At 31.5% G+C, this 22,271-nt stretch overlaps 3 protein-coding genes across 3 annotated transcripts; 2 read left to right on the forward strand and 1 right to left on the reverse strand.

Moving 5' to 3' along the window:
* Positions 1–852: 852 nt before the first annotated feature.
* LOC108450149 (CBL-interacting serine/threonine-protein kinase 8-like) lies at positions 853–4,998 on the forward strand. The gene is made up of 14 exons (XM_017747646.2): positions 853–1,253; positions 1,538–1,600; positions 1,693–1,764; positions 1,850–1,957; positions 2,039–2,113; positions 2,228–2,281; positions 2,387–2,512; positions 2,617–2,706; positions 3,105–3,236; positions 3,403–3,522; positions 3,829–3,945; positions 4,148–4,204; positions 4,302–4,376; positions 4,587–4,998. Exons 1-14 carry the CDS (start codon positions 1,095–1,097, stop codon positions 4,686–4,688), a joined length of 1,350 nt encoding a protein of 449 aa, XP_017603135.1. The 5' UTR covers positions 853–1,094; the 3' UTR covers positions 4,689–4,998.
* Positions 4,999–14,006: 9,008 nt separating this feature from the next.
* Positions 14,007–15,026, reverse strand: LOC108451032 (uncharacterized). The gene has a single exon (XM_017748768.1). The coding sequence runs from the start codon at positions 15,024–15,026 to the stop codon at positions 14,007–14,009; it is 1,020 nt and encodes a 339-aa protein (XP_017604257.1).
* Positions 15,027–17,212: 2,186 nt separating this feature from the next.
* LOC108452127 (oligopeptide transporter 4-like) lies at positions 17,213–21,240 on the forward strand. Its single transcript, XM_017749876.2, has 6 exons — positions 17,213–17,913; positions 18,816–18,913; positions 19,182–19,760; positions 19,849–20,101; positions 20,205–20,387; positions 20,493–21,240. The coding sequence occupies exons 1-6, from the start codon at positions 17,386–17,388 to the stop codon at positions 21,117–21,119; spliced, it is 2,268 nt and encodes a 755-aa protein (XP_017605365.1). The 5' UTR covers positions 17,213–17,385; the 3' UTR covers positions 21,120–21,240.
* Positions 21,241–22,271: the final 1,031 nt, after the last annotated feature.

Consider the following 22,271-nt stretch of genomic DNA (forward strand, 5'->3'; position numbering starts at 1 on the left):
TATAAATAACTTACATCAATTTAATGAAGAAATTTATAACAGTGTAGATAAAAGGATAAGATTGTTAACTAAATTAGACCATATAAAATACCAAAAATAAATGCGTTGTAAATAGAGATTTATTATTTGAGCCATATTGAACCTTTAAAGATAATTAAATTCTTTTAAAAAAATTTTCATAAAATAAAATTTAATTTCAAGATGTTATTTAAGAGAGATGAATTTATTATTATTATTTTAGTAAATTATAATAATAAGGTAAAGCTTGTATAATAAATGTGACTATATTTGGACTGATGAACACAGTTGACCATTAGATCATTACATGGGATTTAATTTTTTATTACTTAACTTAATATATATAAGTAATTTATGGAAAATTAAGATTTCTAATTAAATATTAATAGTGGAAATGTAATTTCTGTTTTTAGAATTTATTTTCGAAAATGAAAAACAAAAAGGAAAGCCCAAAAGTTGAGTCCATTAGATGACTTGTCGGCTGGCACCAGCTATGCAAAAAGGTAGTAGTCAGTTAGTCACTGCTAGGCGCTAACTTCCTTAAAATTAAAAAAAAATTCTATTTCATTTATCTATCTTCATCAAATCGAATCCTCCATCATATATTTTTTTCATTTTAAGAAATTTATTTTACTTAAATTTAATATTTAAATCATATCATATGATTTAATAAATATTTGATATATGTATTTTATAAGTATTAAATTAAAATAAAATAACTCATGGACTAAATTAAATATCAAATAAAATTCATGAGCTTAATTGAAAAACATTTAAATATTAAAATGAAAAATTAATTATCATTAAAATAAAAATATACTAAATTCAACATAAAACTTAAGTAGCAGATGATATATTAAACATTTCCTTTTTAGCTGTAACACTGGAATGTTATTTATTAGTAGTGTGGTAGTTTTAAAGCACAAAAGGAAAAGCTAAAAGCTTCGCGCAAACGCTTTGATTGATGTTTCCTTTATCTTAAACTCTTCCCTTTATTGTCTTTCTCCGTTTATCCTTCTCTTTGGTGAGAGAGAAAGTGGGATGCGGAGACTGAGAAAATCGGAAGAAAATTAGCGATGGTGGTGAGAAAAGTAGGGAAGTATGAGATTGGAAGAACAATCGGCGAAGGAACCTTTGCGAAGGTTAAGTTCGCGCAAAACACGGAGACCGGCGAAAGTGTTGCCATGAAAGTCCTCGATCGCAGCACCATTATCAAGCATAAAATGGTCGATCAGGTCAAATTTCCATCTTTTCTGTTTCTGGATAGAAATTTCGGTAAATTTATGAGAAAAATGTTGAACTTGCAACAAAATAGTAGTTTTATTTATTTTTGTCTACTTTTTTTTTTAATGTAATTTTACTGAATCAAAGGTGAAATCGGTAAATTATCATCGCTCAAATAGTGGTAATAGTTATCATTTCTTATAATTAAGCTTTATTATGATTTGAAAATTTGAATTTTTTTTCAAGTTAAGAATCATGACTTCTGTTTTCCTTTTATATTTATTAATTAATTCAGATCAAAAGAGAGATATCTATAATGAAGCTTGTTAGACATCCTTACGTTGTTCGTTTGCACGAGGTAAGTAATTTAGTAGCATCACTAGACTACTGAATTTTTAATATCTCTCACGATTGGTTGGTTTCTAACAGTGTTAATTTTTTATTTATTAGGTTATAGCGAGTCGAACTAGGATTTATATCATCTTGGAGTTCATTACTGGTGGCGAATTATTCGATAAATTAGTATGTATCTTAGAAGAAAAGATCCAATTTTGGTTGCATTATCGGGTTTGTTTTAAGGGCGGACGGTAAATTGGTAATCTTGCAGGTTCATAATGGTCGTTTTAGTGAAGCTGAAGCTAGAAGATATTTCCAACAGCTTATTGATGGTGTGGAATTTTGCCATAGCAAGGGAGTCTACCACAGAGATTTGAAGGTGTTATTTTTCTTAACGATCGAGTTGCTATTTTTCTTTGAATGGTTTCATAAATTCTGACTTGTTGGCTTCTATATACAGCCTGAAAATCTTTTACTTGATTCCCAAGGAAATTTAAAGATTTCAGATTTTGGCCTTAGCGCGTTGCCAGAACAAGTAAGAAATTAAGTGAAGAGTGAAATTCTATTTTCGCTTCCTCCCCTGACATCAAAATAGGCTGACAGAAATATATAATGATATTGGTTGTTATTTGATGACATGTATATTTAGGGAGTTAGCCTACTTCGGACCACGTGTGGAACTCCCAACTATGTGGCACCAGAGGTAAAATTACAGGATAGACAGCTTTTATGTTGAATGCGCCTAATTTAAATGTTTATGTTCTGTTGTTGTCTTGCTTATTAAACCGATATTTCATTTTTGTTGCAGGTTCTTAGTCACAAGGGGTATGATGGTGCTGTGGCAGACGTCTGGTCTTGTGGGGTCATCCTTTATGTTCTGATGGCAGGTTATCTTCCATTTGATGAGCTTGATCTCACCACACTATACAGTAAGGTATGTACGTTTTTATGTTCACTAGTTTATATGAAATTAATGAAGAAAATTTTCATTTTGACATTATCATTTATCAGTACTGCATAGCTTTTTTTAATCTGCAGATTGAGAGAGCAGAGTTTTCTTGCCCTTCTTGGTTTCCTATGGGGGCAAAATCCTTGATTCGTAGAATTCTAGATCCAAATCCTCAAACTGTAAGTACTTGTTGTCCAACAATTTTGAATTGCTTGGGCTGCCTAATTGCTACAATAAGTAATAAGGTTGTAGAAATTAATGGTGTGGTTTCAAGTTATATGAAATGATGCCTAGCTATCCTGGAATGCACCATAAAACCTTTATGTCTAGCCCGAACACAAGTATACTATAACCTTTCTGATGGCTTCAGAGGAGCCATTATTTATTTGGTGTTATTGTTCTGATATCGCTCATGCAGAACACTTTATTTTGCATGAAGGATTCCAATTCTGTTCTCATTTGAAACTAGGTGCATTGGCACCTAGCACCATATGGAATTCTTTATATTGATATATTTGTTTCTGTAAATATAATAATGGTTTCAATATGGCTAGTCTCTTTCTCCCCTTCTGCACAGCGAATTACAATTGAGCAAATCAGGAGTGATGAGTGGTTTAAGAAGAGCTATGTTCCTGCCAGACTTCTTGAGTATGAAGATATTAACTTGGATGATGTAAATGCTGTTTTTGATGATCCTGAGATTGATAAGGTATTTAACAGCTTTAATATAGTTAAATATGATGTAAAAGTATAATTTGTGTTTTCCCGACAATAACTTCAACCAAGTTTCCTCGTATGCATGTGCCTAAATTGAGTGAGTTTGTTTGAATGTTTCACCGTGATTCAAACTCTTATTTCCTAATATTATACTGTAGGAAGAAAGAGGTGATGAGCCATCAAGAAATGAGGATATGGGTCCTTTGAATCTTAATGCATTTGACTTGATCATTCTCTCTCAAGGCTTGAATCTTGCAACACTTTTTGACCGCGGGAAGGTATAGTTCTTTAATAAATAGTCAAAATTGCATTTCTACCGCTTTTGACCAGTTTTTGAAGGAGCTAATTGTTTTTTATGGGTTTTTTTACCAACCAAACAGCATGCTTGGAAAAGCTGCTCAGTTTTTTTTTTTTGCTTTTTGATGTTTAGTGCTGTCTGTCTATGAGCAGTAGTTTACTATCAGGAAATCATATATGGCGATTTCTAAATATCTTGAACTTGGGATATATTTCCTTGAGGCAGTCCAATACATGTTTTTTCCTTCCATTCCTCAACTATATGAATGCGTTATTCTCCCTGTCAGGACACCATGAAGCACCAGACAAGATTTGTTTCACGGAAGCCAGCAAGGGTTGTTCTGTCCAGCATGGAAGTTGTTGCTCAATCAATGGGCTATAAGACACACATTCGCAATTATAAGGTAGATGACTCGGGCGATTAACAATTGCTTATTTTAGATTTTGCTCTTTATTACAATTTACATATGGCTATTATGCATGCTAGTAAGTAAACAAGTTCTCTAGTTCCTTCACAATTGTTTCATTCCCTCTGTTTGCCAATAATGTCATCGACTGGACTGGAGAATAATCTTGTTAACTCTGGTCATGTGTTGATTTTTTCAGATGAGAGTTGAAGGCCTTTCAGCTAATAAGACTCCTCATTTTTCAGTTATCCTCGAAGTAGGTTTTTGATCTCAACTCTTGCTAAATTCTTCATTAGCTTTTAAATAATTTTGTTTTTCTCCCCTATCCCTTGATTGCTCTTGGGAATTTGAAGGTTTTCGAGCTTGCTCCCACCTTTTTGATGGTAGATATTCAAAAGGCAGCTGGTGATGCCGGGGACTACCTAAAGGTTAGTTACCTTGTTCCACTTGCATGCCGAGTGCTGTTTAGTCAAGTAATCTGCTTTTAACATTCTTTTTCACACGGTTTCTCGGGATATCCTTCCGGGTCAGCCTTCCCTCAATGCCCATCCCTTCCCCCTTGAATATAATCTCTCTTTCGCTCTCTGTTTTCATTAGCTATCGGATTCGAAAATAAAAAATGCACCTTCGTTTCACAGTTCTACAAGACATTTTGTAGCAACCTGGATGACATCATATGGAAACCACCTAACGAATCAAGCAAATCAAGGATCAGAAAGTCCAAGAGTAAAAGACGTTGAACATTGCCCGTATTTTGAGTCCATAATCACTATGTATACGTAGGATTACAAGTTACAACCTCGAGGTTGACGTGACGGCTTACCTAACCCTTCCAAACTCCTCTGCAACGCCAAAGAGGAACAGGAAAAACATATATGTATGTATAGTATTTATCTGGACTTTCTGTGTGGTTAATGTTTGTAAAGCTTTCTTTGATTTGATCCATAATTTATGTCTTTGAGCAAAATGCTATATGTTGCAACCATGCTGTAAACACGCAAAGTACCCGAGTTTATCAAATGGAGAATGTCATTTTACGGTTCCTCAAAATTATAGAGCATTACGAATGCCAAATTTATACTTGTAAGGCCTTTTAGATTGCTCATGAATTTTTTTTTATTAACACTCATGAATATTAGATATATACGAATTTCTATGGAACGAATCCAGCTCTATTCATTTTCAATAATGAATTAAAACGATTTCATGTAGCTCGATTTATTTATATCATTATCATTATTATTGAAAAAGCAAGCTCGATTTGATAACGAACCCATAAAATTTAAAATTATTGTAACAAAACCTAAAATAAATTGCCTGATGCTTACACCTTAATGAAACGGAACATATTTTTGTAATAATTTGTGCAATTAAATAATATTGAATAAGTTTATAATTTGAAAAATTATTTAGTATCGAATGAAATTTTTAGACTCTACAAATGAAGTTAGAAGTTGATAAGCGTCTTATAAGAATATAATAAAATAGTAAAAAATAATACTTAAAAAAAGGCATATATAATTTTTAAAATTACTTGTAGAGTAAAAATGCACTGTGATTATACTAAATAATCGCTTATAGTTTATGCAAAATTTATAATAATTAATATGATTTGATTAACATTTTATGTAATTGGAACTCATTTTCGCTCTATAGAGTACACGTAAAATCTTCCCAAGCTCATTAAGTTAGACATTTGGTTCGGGAACTAGCAGGAAGCCGAACCTCTAGGCTTGGTTCGAAACTAGGTCGAACGAGAGACTACCCAATCATAGCCTGTTAAAGGGGCAATGGGCATCAGTTTTGGATTGAAGCTAAATAATCTTAATATAAACCTCTTCAAAATTTTAAATTAGAATATAATACATATTTAAATGGGTTTAAATTCATTATTGTTACAACAATGACGACAATGTCATCCGATTATAATATATTTCTTTTTGGATGTATCTCATAAATAAATTTATAAGAATTATAATTAATTATCACATTAATATAAAGATTATTAAAAAATATAATGATAAATTTCACTTTCAATATTTATATATATTTTAATTTGATCTTAATATTTTGCTTGAGTTAAATTTGATTATTAATTTTTTAAAAAGTCCAATCGTTTTTAAGAAAATTCTTAACTAAAACATTTATTTTTCAATGATGTTTGCATGACAATTGCATGATAATCCATGTATACTCAATGTTAGCATAAACTATTTGTTTTATATGTCACATTAATAAATAATTTGAAAGTATAAAATATTCAAAATAAAAATTATAAAAAGTTCATAAAATTTTTAAAAAATGAAGCACACATGGATTGCCATGCAGTGTCATATTTAAATATTTAACGTTTTGTTTAGTATTTCGTTAAAAAGAATTATTTAATTCTTTTTAAAAGTTAAGGCCAAATTTACATTAAAAAAGAATAATGATTAAATTGATAAAATATATAAACATTAAGGTCTTAATTGATCATTATGTCTTATAATTTAATGTAATTGAAATAAAAAATATTTTTAAAATTATTCTAACAAGAGATATTCATCAAGATAATAATAAAAGGGAAATATTTAATACATTGCGAGTTTTAAGTTATATAAGTGGAATTAAAGGGTTGATAAATATTCTATAATTTTTAAAATTATAAAATAAAAATAAAATAATACCGATGTACTAAATATTCATCTCTAATAAAAATGATAAAAATGAAAAATTGTGATAAATGATAATAATGTTGTGAAATAATAAAGAAAGAATAAACTAAAATGTGATAGAAGAAAAAGTGTAGAGAGAATATAGAAGAAAGAGTGTATCTTCTTTCTTTATTATTTTTCATGAGTACATGAGCCCCATATATATGGGGGTTAAAAGTAACTCTCTAATTATTATAGGGCATGTAAAGGGTCATGACCTTTTATCTCCCATATTAATGGGTATAGGAAAAGCCTCATAACTTATGGGGTATAGGAAGAGTTTTATAACTTATGGGGTTGATAATGACATCCACATAAATATTTCATAACACTCCCCCTTGGATGTTCATTATCTAATTATGCCTCGTTAAAACCTTAATAAGAAAACCCAGTAGGACAAAAAACTTAGTGAAGGAAAAATAGTACATAATTATACGCTTGATATGCTGCCTCATTAAAAACCTTACCTGGAAAACCCAGTGGGATAAAACCAAGGTTAAGGGAAAAAGAGTACAGCGCATATTAACCCCCCTTAATGGCTACATCACTTGAGAACTCGAAGGTGACGCATTCCAATGTAGTAAACAAGCTTCTGAAACACTGATGTAGGAAGCGCCTTAGTGAATAAATTTGCTAAATTCTCACTTGAACTGATCTGCTTAACTTTTATCTCCTTAATCTTCTAGAGGTCATGAGTGAAGAAGAATTTTGGTGCAATGTGTTTTGTTCTGTCACCTTTGATGTATCCACTATCGAGCTGATCAATGCATGTTGTGTTGTCTTCAAACAAGACAGTTGTAGCTTCCTTTCCAGATGATAAACCACAATTATTCCTTATATGCTGGATCATAGATCTTAACCATACACATTCACGACTTGCTTCATGGATTGCTAAGATTTCTGCATTATTAGACAAGGTTGCTGCAATTGTTTGCTTCATTGAGCGCCAAGAGATTGCAGTACCTCTATATGTAAAAACATATCCAGTTTGTGATTTTCCATTATGAGGATCTGACATAAATCCTGTAACACCCCCTAGTCCCAAACCGTCGCCGGAATAGGGTTACGAGGCGTTACTGAACATATTGGTTAATTTACAAATAATTCATGAATAAACAACAAATATATTAAAATTAAATCATTAAGTCTCTTTTATGAACCTTCGAGGCCTAAATCACGTATTATAAATGAATAGGGACTTATTCAAGTACTCCGAAAATTTTTCGTAATATAATAATAATTATATTTTTTTAAAAAAAATTCAATATAACCCCTTTAGAAACATCTAACCTTCCCTGCAATTTCAAATTTGCAACTAACTCAACACAACAACAACTCAACAAATACAATCTTCATCCAAATCACATTCGTCTTATAACAATATCACTAATCCTTATTTTATCTAACATTATATCCATTCATACTTTCAAGTAGTATTTAAACATCTTAATTAATTTCCATTCATATCATATATCAACTTATATTAACTTAACTAATATATTCATGAGTTGATACAAAACATAGTCACATAAGCTCCTATACATGCCATATAAACCATTTAAAGTATTTATAACAAAATCTACCGGAAAATCGAGATAATGTGACTTGAGTGTGATGATCCGATCCTCTGACCCTCCCGTTAATCTACAAAGAGCAATAAACATTACAGGTAAGCTAACTATAGCTTAGTAAGTTCGTCGGCTTAAACCATAAACCTTACCAATATTAGTTTCAAAAATTCAAATCATATGGACATTTCAAGTAAGTTACTTTCATCCTATAAATCATAATTTCATTTTAAAAATAATTTACTTAATTGAGCTCAAAAATAATGATAACATTATTTACATTTCTTTTTCCACACGTTACAATTATGACTTACCGACTTGTCAATTTAAGGAACGACTTATGGATTTGAGTACATCGTGATCTGAAACCCGAAATCTAACTGAAGCACATAAGTGCTAAACGGAAGTCCGAAGGCTAACTGAAGCACATAAGTGCTAAACGGAAGCCCGAAGGCTAACTGAAGCTCATCAGAGCTGAACTGAAACCCCAAAAGGGTTAACTAAAACTTATATGAGTTAACGGAAGCTCGTAAGAGCTAAACAAAAAGCAAACACAAGAGTTCGCAACAAATGTTGAATCTCGGTTTACTTGGGTAATTTACCGTCAATTCGTCTTTTTCATCGAACGTTCGTACTCGTTTCCTGCGTTCCGTTCCTCCGAAATACTCAGTTCAATTTCGTAACTTTTGTACATGATTTAATTACTTTCAACAATTAACATACATAAATATTAATAACCATTCATAAAATAACATTGAAATTTAATAATTTAAATGTACGAACTTACCCGGAACAATTTGCAGTAGTTGTAGAGATTTCTGGAACTATTCCGAAATTTTCTCTTTTCCTCGTTTATCCTCGATTTCTTGATCTATAATATAAAATTTTTCACTTATCAGTATTGACTTCACATTCATTCTATTTCACATCCTTAATGTTTATAACCCGCTTATAAGTAACATTATCTGGAATTTCACTATTTACCTATGTATATTCAATGCTGTCCATCCGTGTCATAGTCACTAAATTATTTTTATCTTGTGCTAAAGAACTCCAAATTAGGATCCACTAATTTTTCCTGAAACTAGACTCACATATCTTCTTGTCATAAAATTTTCAGAATTTTTGGTTTAGCAAATAATTAGAGTTTATTTTTAAAGTCACCCCTGTTCTGCTGTCTGTCAACTCCAACCCTTCTTCACTAAAAATTAATTATATCTTTGTACAGAATTCGGATGATGTCCATGTTTGTTTCTATTGAAAATAGACTCATTAAGGATTTTAAAAATATAAATTTAAGCCCCTAATTATTTTTATAAAATTTTTTATGATTTTCTAAAGTCAGAACAAGGGAACCCAAAATCATTCTGACATTGTCTCACAAAATCTATTATATCTCATGATCTACAATTCCGTTGCTTACACGTTTCTTCTATGAGAAACTAGATTCAATAAGATTTAATTTCATATTTTTTTCATCTTTTAAATCGATTTCTAAAATTTATGGTGATTTTTCAAAGTTAGACTACTGCTGCTGTCCAAAACTGTTTTAGTGCAAATGTTGATTTCGATTTTTGCCCCAAATTTCACAGTTCATACAACTCAGTCCTTGTTCAATTAATCCCTCAATGACGCTAATTTTTCCTAATTAATGCTTTACCTAGACATTATAAGTTATTTCACAATTATTTAAATTCATAATTTCCACATAAAACCCTAACTTCAAACTGTTTCACCATTAGGTCCCAAACATTCACTTTCTATTCAATTCTTTCAATAAAATCAGCATATAAACAATTTAAAACTCTAATTACATGCTAAATCATCATATGCTTCCAACACATATTCATAGAAACTTCCAATTTCTTTCATAGAATCAAAAACTAATGAATTCAACAAGTAGACCTAGTTGTAAAAGTCATAAAAACACAAAAATTTCAAGAAATAATCTAGAAATGAACTTACTTGTAGTAAAAATATGAAAAACCAGCTTAATAAAACCCTTCTATGGTGTTTTTGCTGATGAGAATGTAGAAAAATAATGAGAAATCTAGATAATTCCACTTTAGTCCTAGGATTATTAAGTAAATTTTGTAATATTCCAATTTTTCCCTTAATCCATCAATTTTCCTGCTGATTTCATGCCTCTTGCAGTCCAGCCCAAATATACCTTGGGTATATTTGCCTTTTAAACCCTCTTTCTTTTATCATTTAAACTATTTAATCATTTCCCATAATTTTACATTTGTTACAATTTAATCCTTTTTATTTAATTAACTATCGGAACTTTAAAATTTCTTAACGAAACTTTAATACTAACTTATTAACAGTCCATAAATATTTATAAAAATATTTATGGCTCGTTTTAAAATTTTCAAACTCTCGATATCTCATATCCGATTCTAATTTTTAAAATTTTTATTTCTAGTACACTATTCGCTATTTCAAAAATTTTCCTAACTTCACACTTAACTTATATTCACTAAATTATTAATATTTTCTACTCATTTGTCAGATTTAGTGATCTCGAATCACTGTTCCGACACCACTGAAAATTTAGGTTTATTACAAATCCTGCATCTGCAAAACCAATCAACTCTGCCTTTGATTTATTAGGGAAAAATAGACCCATATTCTTTGTGCCTTGGAGATAACGAAATATCTGTTTTACTCCAGTCCAATGTCTCCGAGTTGGGCATGAGCTAAATCTTGCTAGCAAATTTACAGAAAAAGATATATCAGGTCGGGTATGGCTAGCAAGATACATTAATGCCCCAATTGCACTAAGGTATGACACTTCAGGACCAATAAAATCTTCACTATCTTCTCGAGGACGGAAAGGGTCTTTACTTGGATCAAGTGATCTTACAACCATCGGGGTAGTTTTTGGATGTGCCTTATTCATATAAAATCTCTTTAGCACCTTTTCAAGATACGTTGATTGATGCACAATGATTCCTTCTTTTAGGTGCTCAATTTGTAACCCCAAACAAAATTTCGTTCTTCCAAGGTCTTTCATTTCAAATTCTTTCTTCAAGCACTCAACAGTCTTTTGGATCTCTTCAAGAGTTCCAATGATATTCAAATCATCAACATATACTGCAATAATTATATATCCAGATCCAAACTTCTTAATGAAAATGCATGGGCAAATTGGATCATTCTTGTATCCTTCTTTCAACAAATATTCGCTTAGGCGATTATACCACATGCGTCCGGATTGTTTCAATCCATAAAGGGATTTGTACAATTTGATCGAATAATGTTCTCTAGAACCTGAACTCACTGCTTCAGGCAGTTTAAATCCTTCAGGGAGTTTCATATATATGTTAGTATCCAGTGGGCCATACAAATAAGCTGTTACTACATCCATTAGACTTAAATCAAGCTCTTCTCTTATAGCCAGACTTATCAAAAATCTAAATGTAGTTGTATCCATCATAGGAGAATATGTCTCCTCATAATCAATTTCAGGTCTTTGTGAGAATCCTTGTACAACTAAACGTGCTTTATACCTTACAATTTCACTATTTTCATTTCTTTTACGCACAAAAACTCATTTATATCCCACTGGTTTCACACCTGTAGGTATACGGACTACAGGTCCAAACACTTCTCTTTTCGCTAGCGATTTCAATTCATTTTCAATTGCTTTTTTCCATTTTGGCCAATCATCTCTTTGTTTACATTCCTCAATTGATTTTGGTTCATAATCCTCTTTATTATTTATAACATCTAGTGCTACATTGCATGCAAAAATATCATCGACGTCGATTTGATTTCGGTTCCATTTTATACCGGACATGACATAATCAATAGAGATCTCTTCATTGTCAGGTACCTGATTTTATTCTGAAACTATTCTTCCAATTATGTCTATAGTCTCTTCAGGAGATCCCGGTATAATCATTTTTTCTTTGATTTCGCTATCATTAATATTTGGTCCTTTCTTTTTTCGAGGTTTCTTATCTTTGGAACCAATTGGTCTACCATGCTTCAGGCGTGTATTAGACTCAGTAGCAACTAGATTTTGTCCTTCTGGGACATCAAGTTTTATTGGAGCATTCACAGCTGGTATATGTGACTTAGTCACTTTCTTTGGGTCAGAAAATGCGTCTGGCAATTCATTAGCTAAACTTTGTAAATGAATAATCTTTTAAACTTCTAAATCACATTGCTTAGTTCGAGGATCAAGATGAGCTAATGACAACTCTTTCCAACTAATTTTCTTATCCAAATTGTTTGATTTCTCCCCTAATGTTGGAAAAATTGACTCGTCAAAATGACAATCAGAAAAGCAGCCGTAAATAGATTCCCTGTAGATGGTTCTAGATATTTAATTATGGATAGGGATTCAAATCCAACATATATACCCAACCTTATTTGAGGTCCCATCTTAGTTCTATGTGGTGGAGCAATTGTAACATATACGGCACATCCAAATGTTCTTAGAGGGGAAATATTTGGTTCCTGACCATGAACTATTTGTAAGGGGGAGACTTTATGATAACTTGTTGGCCTGATGCGAATTAATGCAGCTGCATGTAAAATTGCATACCCCCAAGCAGTGATTGGGAGTTTTGACTTCATAAGTAATGGCCCTGCTATCAATTGAAGTCGTTTTATTAAAGATTCTGCTAGACCATTTTGTGTGTGAACATGAGCTACAGGATGTTCAACACTTATTCCAATGGACATGCAATAGTTATTAAAAGACTGAGAAGTAAACTCACCAGCATTATCAAGACGGATGGTCTTAATAGGAAAATCTGGGAAATGGGCTCGTAATCGAATCAATTGAGCAAGCAATCTCGCAAACGCAAGGTTGCGAGTTGATAACAAAGATACATGAGACCATCTACTCGATGCATCGATTAAAACCATAAAGTACCTAAATGGTCCACATGGGGGATGTATAGGCCCACATATATCCCCTTGAATTCACTCAAGAAAAGTAAGTGGTTCGTTATTTATCTTAGCTGGTGATGGTCAGATTATTAATTTCCCCAGTGAACATGCAGCATATGTAATGTTTTGAAGAATCTGCTGGCTTTTCAATGAATGTCTACATGAATTTTTAATTATTTTTCACATCATTACTGAACCGGGATGGCCTAACCGGTCATGCCAAAGAACAAAGTCATTAGTAAACTTCTGGTTTACTATAGCATGTGTTTCTATAGAACTGATCTTTGTGTAGTACAAACCAGTAAAGAATGCAGGCAATTTCTCAACAATTTGTTTATTGCCTTGAGCAATACTCGTAATTTGAAGGAATTCACAATTTCCTTCGTTTAAAGTCTCAATATGATATCCATTTTTGCGAATATTTTTAAAACTCAATAAATTTCTTTGAGACTTAGGAGAGTATAATGCATTAATAATTTCAATCTTTGTTCCCTTTGGTAATAAAATAATTGCTCTTCTGGAGCCTTCTATAATAGTTGTACTACCAGATATAGTGCTCACACTTTCTTCTTTCATTATTAAATGAGAAAAATATCTCTTGTCTTTCAATATGGTGTGAGTAGTTGCACTGTCTGCTAGACATATATTTTCACCATCCATAGCTGATTGCCTTTGCGAGATAATGTTCTTCAAAGAAAAAAAATAACCACAAAATGTCACACATAATGGTGAAAACAGGTATTCAAAGTTCAAATTACTAAAAGGTCTATAAAATAAAATTATCACATAAAACATAGCACTAGTAAATGTCATAACATCATTATTAAAGTTGCTAAATGAAACATAGAGTAGTAGAGGTTTATTTTATTATTTAACGAAATTTGTGGCCTTAATAATTTCCTTCAGGGGTAGAAAGAAAATCAGCCACTTCTAAGTGGGTTGCATTGCCACCATCAAAATCACCTTCGCCATCTTTATACACAAGATTGGTTTCTACTTTCTTTCCCTTCTGTTTTATGGACTGCTGATAAAAATCAACTAGATGCTTTTGTGTGCGACACGCACGAGACCAATGTCCTTTTCCTCCATAATAATAGCATACATTAGTCACATTTTCACCTTTTTCTTTTTCTTCCCTGTTACCATTTTTCCGATCCCACTTCTGGTAGGAATGTGAATTTTTAAAACGATCACCTCGACCATATCCATATCTATGTACGCGGCCACGCCCTCGGCCAAGACCACAGCCACGCACACTACTATTTGCATGGTGTGTTTCTTTTAATTTTTGCCCATTGTGTAAACTCACATTCGCTTCAGGGAATGGAGCAGAGCCAGTTGGGCGTAATTCATGGTTTTTCATTAGCAGCTCGTTGTTTTGCTCCGCCACTAGGAGATAAGAAATTAATTCAGAATATTTTTGGAAGCCTTTTTCACAATATTGTGTCTGCAGGACAACATTATTTGCATGGAAAGTTGAGTATGTTTTTTGTAACATTTCTGCATCAGTAATCTTCTCTCCACATAAATTCAATTGTGAAGTGATTCTGAACATGGCCGAGTTATAATCACTAACAGACTTAAAGTCCTGCAATCTTAAATTCAGCCATTCATAACGAGCTTTAGGCAAAATCACAGTTTTCTGGTGGTCATATCTTTCCTTTAGATTGGCCCAAAGAATTTGAGGGTCCTTAACAGTCAAATATTCGGTCTTTAGACCTTCATGGAGGTGATGGAGAAGGAAAATCATGGCCTTGGCCTTATCTTGTGTACTTTCTTCATTTCCCTCCTTAATAGTCTCACCAAGACCCTTTGCATCTAAGTGAATTTCAGCATCTAGTACCCATGATAAATAGTTGTTTCCAGTGATGTCCAGAGCCACAAATTCGAGTTTTGTAAGATTTGACATTATAAACTTTAAGACAAAATATACAAGTCAATAATGTAAAATAAAACATGTTAATATGCAAATGAAATAGATTAACTTGTTACCCTTACTTCACCTAAGCGTCCTTCGGCAATCTTTAAGGAAAAATTTGTTGGCCTTGATTTCTTGTATTAGAGACTCGTGCTGATAACGTGTTGTGAAATAATAAAGAAAGAATAAACTAAAATGTGATAGAAGAAATAATGTAGAAAGAATATAGAAGAAATAGTGTATCTTCTTTTTTTATATATTTTTCATGAGTACATGAGCCCCATATATATAGGAGTTAAAAGTAACTCTCTAATTATTATAGGGCATGTAAAGGATCATGACCTTTTATCTCCCATATTAATAGGGTATAGGAAAAGTTTCATAACTTATGGGGTATAAGAAGAGTTTTATAACTTATGGGGTTGATAATGAGATCCACATAAATATTTCATAACAAATAATAATTAAAAAAATGGTAACTTTTTTTTATCATTATTTGGGATTGAAAGGTCATCATATTCATTAAAAAAACAAAAAAGAAAAACAAAAAAGAGAGAAAAGAAGATAGGATTGAAAAGTTAGCCACACTAATTAATGAAGGGCATTTTTTTAGTAACTTCGTGTACATTCAATCTTTTCAATTTCTTTTTATTGAAAAGACGTACGAACCTATTGAGAGAAAATTAAGCTTTTAAACTTGAAGTAACGAAAGAGATTGAAGTTTATATTATTTTATTATTGTTAAGTATTTCTATCACATTCAAATTGAAATTTATTTTGTTCTAAATTAAAAGTTAAGAATCTTGTTTGTCCCACTTTACAAAAGTCAAATTTTATTTACGAGAATTATAGATTAATTCTTTATATTTTAATTTAATTATTTTTAATGTAAATTTATTTAAATTTTAAAATTTTAATTATAATCTAAAAGATAATCATTAAATTTCTAACTTAACTAATTTAAATAATTATCATTAAATCATATTATTACATATGTAATGTCATATTAATTTATTATTTTATATAACACTCAAAAAAAATATAATGAAAATAGATGAAGTATAACCCAATTTTATAATTAAAACTAGGTTATACGTCAATTATATTTTTTGAGCGATAGTGCAAAGTTGAAATAGTAATTAATTAAAAAATTAGATTTTCGTTGAGAAGAACGATGAGGTAACTAATTAATTTTTAATAATTAATTAACCATTGACTAAAGTTATTGGAATCTATGGAATTTTAGAATCTTTAGCCGCTGTCTGCACCCTGGCTGGTTGTCTTATAACGTCAAGCTACCTCCATGAACAGTGAAGTGATTGTCTCCCATAATTAATTAATTAATCAGACACTTTTTGGACGAAACGGCCTCCCTTCCGTGATTTACTTTTTTTTTTTTTTTTTTTTTACAAATTGATTATTAGCCCACTAATTTGTAGCTTTGCCAACCAATTAAACAACCACCATTTATTACAATCATATAGGAATCATCGTTCAAACAAAAGTAAGAATAAGAATTTGCCCCGCCCCATCATTATCCAATAATTTGACTCTCTCAATTACTTTAGATTTAAATTTTAAAATGTACTGTTTAGATATAAAATGTTAGCTTTGATATTGAGTATATTTAAAATATATGGTTCAAATTTTAAATACATTTATATAACTTATCAGATTTTAGAATTTAGATTTAGATTTTAAAAATAATGTAAATTGAGTAGTAAAACTGTTAGAAATGTAATATTCATGATAATTTTTCAAATTTATTAATTTGTTAAATACCTATTTAATAATGAATTTGATTTGTTTTTTTTAGCATTTGTCAAATTCATGTTTTTATATTTTTCAAGTATATATCTAGCTGTCTTATTTTTACATAATAAGCAGAATTCAAATCTAAAATTTCACATCCATATTACCAAACAGAGCTAAAAGGAAATGTCCTTAAAATTTAAAGATACTATGTATAATTTTTAAATATATTATTGGTCTAGCTAAAATTTAACCCCAAGAACTTAATTAATAAAACATCCCATACAATAATGATTTAATTCAAACATTTAAAAATTTAAGCTACGGAGACATAAAATTAATAATATCAATAATAATAAGACAACAATAGGTATAGTGGACATATTGTGGTACTATTTAAAGGAGAGTCACAAACATATAAACACACCCAGTAAAAGCAAAATATTTCCTTTAATTTTTCTTAGGACTAAAATATGTCTTATAAAAGTAAATAAAAGAAAGTGACATAGATGTACTAAACAAGAAGCAGGAATTGCAGCTAAGCTAAACTCATTCAATAGTTTTTATTCTCTTTAGTTTTTCGATTGTTTCTCAAAAAATGGGAACTATGGAAATTGAAGCAACAGTACCAAAACTAGCTGAGGAAGTGGTGAAAGAGGAGGGTGAAATGGACGAAATCGAGGTGTCTCCGATTGAACAAGTTCGTCTGACAGTGCCCAACACCGATGACCCTTCGCTCCCTGTATGGACTTTCCGTATGTGGTTCTTGGGTCTTTTCTCTTGCGCCCTCCTTTCCTTCCTGAACCAGTTTTTCGGCTACCGAACCGAGCCGCTCGTCATCACCCAAATCACCGTCCAGGTGGCCACTCTTCCCATCGGACGCTTCATGGCTTCGGCTCTTCCCGCCACTAAGTTTCGTATACCTGGGTTCGGTTCGAAGGAATTCTCGCTTAACCCCGGACCGTTTAACATGAAGGAGCATGTTCTAATAACGATATTTGCTAATGCTGGAAGTGGTTTTGGAAATGGTACTGTTTATGCTGTTAGTATTGTTACCATAATCAAGGCTTTTTATGGAAGGAGCATCTCTTTCTTCTCTAGTTGGCTTCTTATCATGACTACACAGGTTGGTTTACTGCACTTCTTCTTGACTTTGAAGTTAAAAGAAGACCTTGATTATGGTATATATATCATATATGTTCGACTGTTTTCAAAGAAAAGGATTAACTGAGACTATAGATTGAGAATCGAGAATTTTTCAAGTTTGAATATTAATTTCCATTTTTTTTATGGTAAGTAATATGTAGGGAAAAGAAACACAAAGATCTATATATATATACATTTTTTCTAAGTCTATTTACAGTTCTCGACGTGCTTTCTTTTTGATTTCTCACATTTTAAGTTTTTATTAACGCTTAGCGTTTCATGGTATGTAAGTGGAAATTTTTTATTTTATGAGTCTTATTTTTTGTTTAATTTAATTTAAAAAATTTAAATAGAGTCAAGTAAAATTATTTGAGTTAAATTAAAAATTTAAGTATATCATATTAAAATCTTGTTACAATATAATTAATTTCATATTAAAATACAAAATTTAAAATCATATACATTTGAATTTTTTCAAAGAAAATAATAATAAATGATAAACTTGAATCTTAATTAATTTATTTAGATCCCAAAATTATTATTCTAAATTTTTAAATTTTTTAACTTTCTTTATATATTTTTAGATTTTTTTGAAATTTTATATATTTTTAAAAATATAAATTTTAGATTTTTATAAATATTATGAAATTTTGAAAAATTATTTTAAATTTTATTGTAATTTTTATTGAGAGGGTGTTATTTGAATTATTCGATGAAACTCTAATTACCTATTCGAGTCTTGAATAACTCAATTCGATTAACTTGAAATTTAATTCGATTCGATTAACTTGAAATTTAATTTTTATTTTATTTTTTAGAATTGAATCGAGTTTTGTTGACCACTAATTTAAACTTTAATTTATTTGGTTGTTATAAGTGCAGGTTATGGGATATGGTTGGGCGGGGATACTGAGGAAGTATGTGGTGGAGCCGGCGCACATGTGGTGGCCCTCTACCCTTGTTCAAATTTCTCTCTTCACGTAAGTTACTTTGGTCTTCTTCCTATATATATGTTGCATGTATGCTTTAATTGGTCAATATATATTTGTTATACCTCGGAAACATCTCACATGGAAATAGCAGCAATACTTCTATTTTCAGTTTGTTTCAGCATTCAGTATTCTACTTTGGAAAGGCGATAATTGGCATATATATATATATATATATTATATTGTACACTTTTCATTGTTTAGCTACAAATTCAAAAAGTTATTGTACTGTATAGTTGTGATGAATATGACATTGCAGGACTTTACATGAGAAGGAAGAAAATAAGGATGGCAAGCGCCCCATAGCACGAGTGAAGTTCTTCGTGATAGCATTAGTGAGTAGCTTCTGCTGGTATGTTTTCCCAGGTTACCTCTTCCAAACCTTGCAAAGCATCTCTTTGGCTTGCTTGGTCTTCCCCCATTCGGTAACCGCCCACCAAATCGGCTCAGGCATGAATGGTCTCGGTATTGGGGCCTTCACACTTGACTGGACAACCGTTGCCTCTTTCTTGTTTAGCCCGCTTGTTTCGCCCTTCTTCGCCATTGTAAACGTCTTCATAGGATATGCCTTGATTATATACCTCGTGATGCCGGTATCTTACTGGGGGCTAAACCTATTCAACGCGAAAACATTTCCCATTTATTCATCGGACTTGTTCACCGCACAAGGTCAGGAGTATAACGTTTCGTTGATTGTTAACAAGAAGTTCGAGATCGATTTCCCAGAGTATGAGAAGTTAGGGAGGGTCCATATGAGCACTTTCTTCGCTATCACCTATGGATTTGGATTCGCTACTATTGCTGCCACCATAACACATGTGGCCTTGTTCTATGGAAGGTAAAAATTATTTGGTTATTTCGCAAGGTGAAACTTCATTCTTCTATTTGATGTACATCTTTTAAGTAAAAAAACATGTTGATTGCAGGGAAATTTATAGTCGATATCAAGCTTCTTCAAGGGAAAAGCCTGATGTTCACACAAGGCTGATGAGAAACTACAAAGACATACCTTCGTGGTGGTTTTATTTGCTTCTTGCCGTCTCAATTCTTCTGGGCCTTGTACTCTGCATCTTCTTTAAAAAGGATGTTCAAATGCCTTGGTGGGGACTCTTATTTGCTGCTGCACTTGCCTTCTTTTTCACTTTGCCTATCAGCATTATAACAGCTACGACTAATCAAGTAAATTAAGATGGGAATTTTGCTTATCAACAAGGATTATATTTTTTTTTCAAAAAGAAAAAAACTCACCTAATTGATGAATGTTTATGTTCTTTACCGGCAGACACCAGGGTTGAATATCATTACAGAGTATATAATGGGAGCAATATTGCCTGGACAACCAATAACCAATGTTTGTTTTAAGACCTATGGGTACATTAGCATGGCTCAGGCTGTGGCTTTTCTTAGTGATTTCAAGCTCGGTCATTACATGAAAATTCCTCCAAGATCAATGTTTCTGGTTCAGGTATTATAGTTTATCATCTGTATACTTAAAAATTGTTTTTTCAACAGAATTTTATTTGGATAATTCTCTTACATTGGTCGATTGTTGGTTGCACTTGCTTCTCAGTTCATCGGAACCATGTTAGCCGGAACGATAAACCTTGGAGTGGGCTGGTGGCTTCTATCTTCCGTCGAGAACATATGCCATAAAAATCTTCTCCCAGCAAATAGTCCTTGGACATGCCCCGGCGATAAAGTCTTCTTCGATGCATCGGTCATCTGGGGTTTGGTTGGACCAAAACGAATTTTCGGCTCACTGGGGGAGTACTCAACACTTAACTGGTTCTTCCTAGGAGGACTATTAGGACCAGTTGTAGTATGGCTGTTGCACAAGGCATTCCCCAGTCAGGCTTGGATTCCCCTTATCAATCTGCCAGTGCTTTTAGGCGCAACAGGCAACATGCCACCAGCAACCCCATTGAACTATACTTCCTGGATTATCGTTGGAACTATCTTCAACTTCTTTGTCTTCAGGTATCGAAAGCGATGGTGGCAGAGGTATAATTACATTCTATCAGCTGCATTGGATGCAGGGACAGCATTCATGACAGTGCTGATTTACGTTGCACTGGGTGTTGAGAGTAAGAGTTTGCACTGGTGGGGTGCTAGTCCTGATGTTGTCCCGGAGCACTGTGATCTAGCAACTTGCCCTACCGCTAAGGGTATATTGGTTGAAGGGTGCCCAATATTTTAAGCTTCGTGCTTTGTTAGAGTCTGCTACTTTTTTAATTAATTTTCTCAAGGTCTCAGCATGGCAAAGAAATGAATAAAAAAAAAACTCAAGCATAATGAAAGAATTTGGTTGCGGAAAAGAAGATTCTAATTAGTATACAACATTTTAAGATTATTGTATGAATCGAAAGGAAACCCAGTTCAGTTATTTGGATAATTTATGGACAAGTCTACTCATATATATATTTAAATATTTTATAATAAAAATTATTTTTGATGAAAGTAAAATATCTTTATCTTTAATATCTATTATTAAATATTAAATATTTTATTATATTTAATAAAATTAAATAATGAAAATTAAATATTTTAAATTTAATTATTATTTGATAATCATATTTTAATGTTATTTTAAATTTAAATACTCTTTCAAGTATTGTTCAATAATAAGTGGTGCTCTCGCATTTAAATTGTGTATATATGTTTCAATAATTCGATCTTTGTATTGATTATATAAATATAAAAATAAAAAATATAATAGTAATATTTTCTTATAATTTGTAATTGGTTGGAAATGTGTTTGTGATCCAAACGAATAAAAAGCATCGAAATTTTTAAAATCTATGACATTTATCAAATTAAATAAGATTAATTAATTTAGACAATAAAATAAACTAAAAAATACAATATTATTAAATTAACAATTTATTTAAAATAAAAATATCTTTAAACCTATTAAAAAATAAAATACCTCATTTTATTTGAAATCTTTGAGATGATGAAAATCGAATAAAATTAATAAATTAGGATAAAAAATGAGAGAAGAAGAATTTGAGAAAATTTTGAGAGATTAGGATAAAAATTAAGGGAGAAAGAGCTTCAAAATGAAGAAAGATGGATGAAATTGAATAAAAAAAAATGATAAGCAGAGAGATTTATTTAGGGTTAGAGTTTGGGAGCCGCTAAGTGTTTTTAATTTTTTTTTCATTTTTCAAATTTCTAATTGTTGGAGATTCAACTGTTTATATTTATTATTATTTTTTTAAAAATTCTGTGTAGAGCATCACTGCCAAAATCAATTTATTTCCTTAAATTTAGAAAAAAAAAATCTATTCACATTTGAAATCTGCATATTCCACTAATTTATCCTGTTGGAATCTATAGAATTTTAGAA

The sequence above is a fragment of the Gossypium arboreum genome, chromosome 5 (genome assembly GCF_025698485.1).
Source record: "Gossypium arboreum isolate Shixiya-1 chromosome 5, ASM2569848v2, whole genome shotgun sequence".
In the NCBI taxonomy this organism is placed as follows: Eukaryota; Viridiplantae; Streptophyta; class Magnoliopsida; order Malvales; family Malvaceae; genus Gossypium; species Gossypium arboreum.

Bases quoted from the DNA above. Each gene is read 5' to 3' on its own strand.
- LOC108450149 (XM_017747646.2), top strand. From the start codon at position 1,095: ATGGTGGTGAGAAAAGTAGGGAAGTATGAGATTGGAAGAACAATCGGC. The intron at 1,601-1,692 runs GTAAGTAATTTA...TTTATTTATTAG, and splicing joins ACGTTGTTCGTTTGCACGAG to GTTATAGCGAGTCGAACTAG. The intron at 2,513-2,616 runs GTATGTACGTTT...TTTAATCTGCAG, and splicing joins TCACCACACTATACAGTAAG to ATTGAGAGAGCAGAGTTTTC.
- LOC108451032 (XM_017748768.1), bottom strand. From the start codon at position 15,026: ATGTCAAATCTTACAAAACTCGAATTTGTGGCTCTGGACATCACTGGA.
- LOC108452127 (XM_017749876.2), top strand. From the start codon at position 17,386: ATGGGAACTATGGAAATTGAAGCAACAGTACCAAAACTAGCTGAGGAA. The intron at 19,761-19,848 runs GTAAAAATTATT...TGTTGATTGCAG, and splicing joins GTGGCCTTGTTCTATGGAAG to GGAAATTTATAGTCGATATC. The intron at 20,102-20,204 runs GTAAATTAAGAT...CTTTACCGGCAG, and splicing joins TAACAGCTACGACTAATCAA to ACACCAGGGTTGAATATCAT.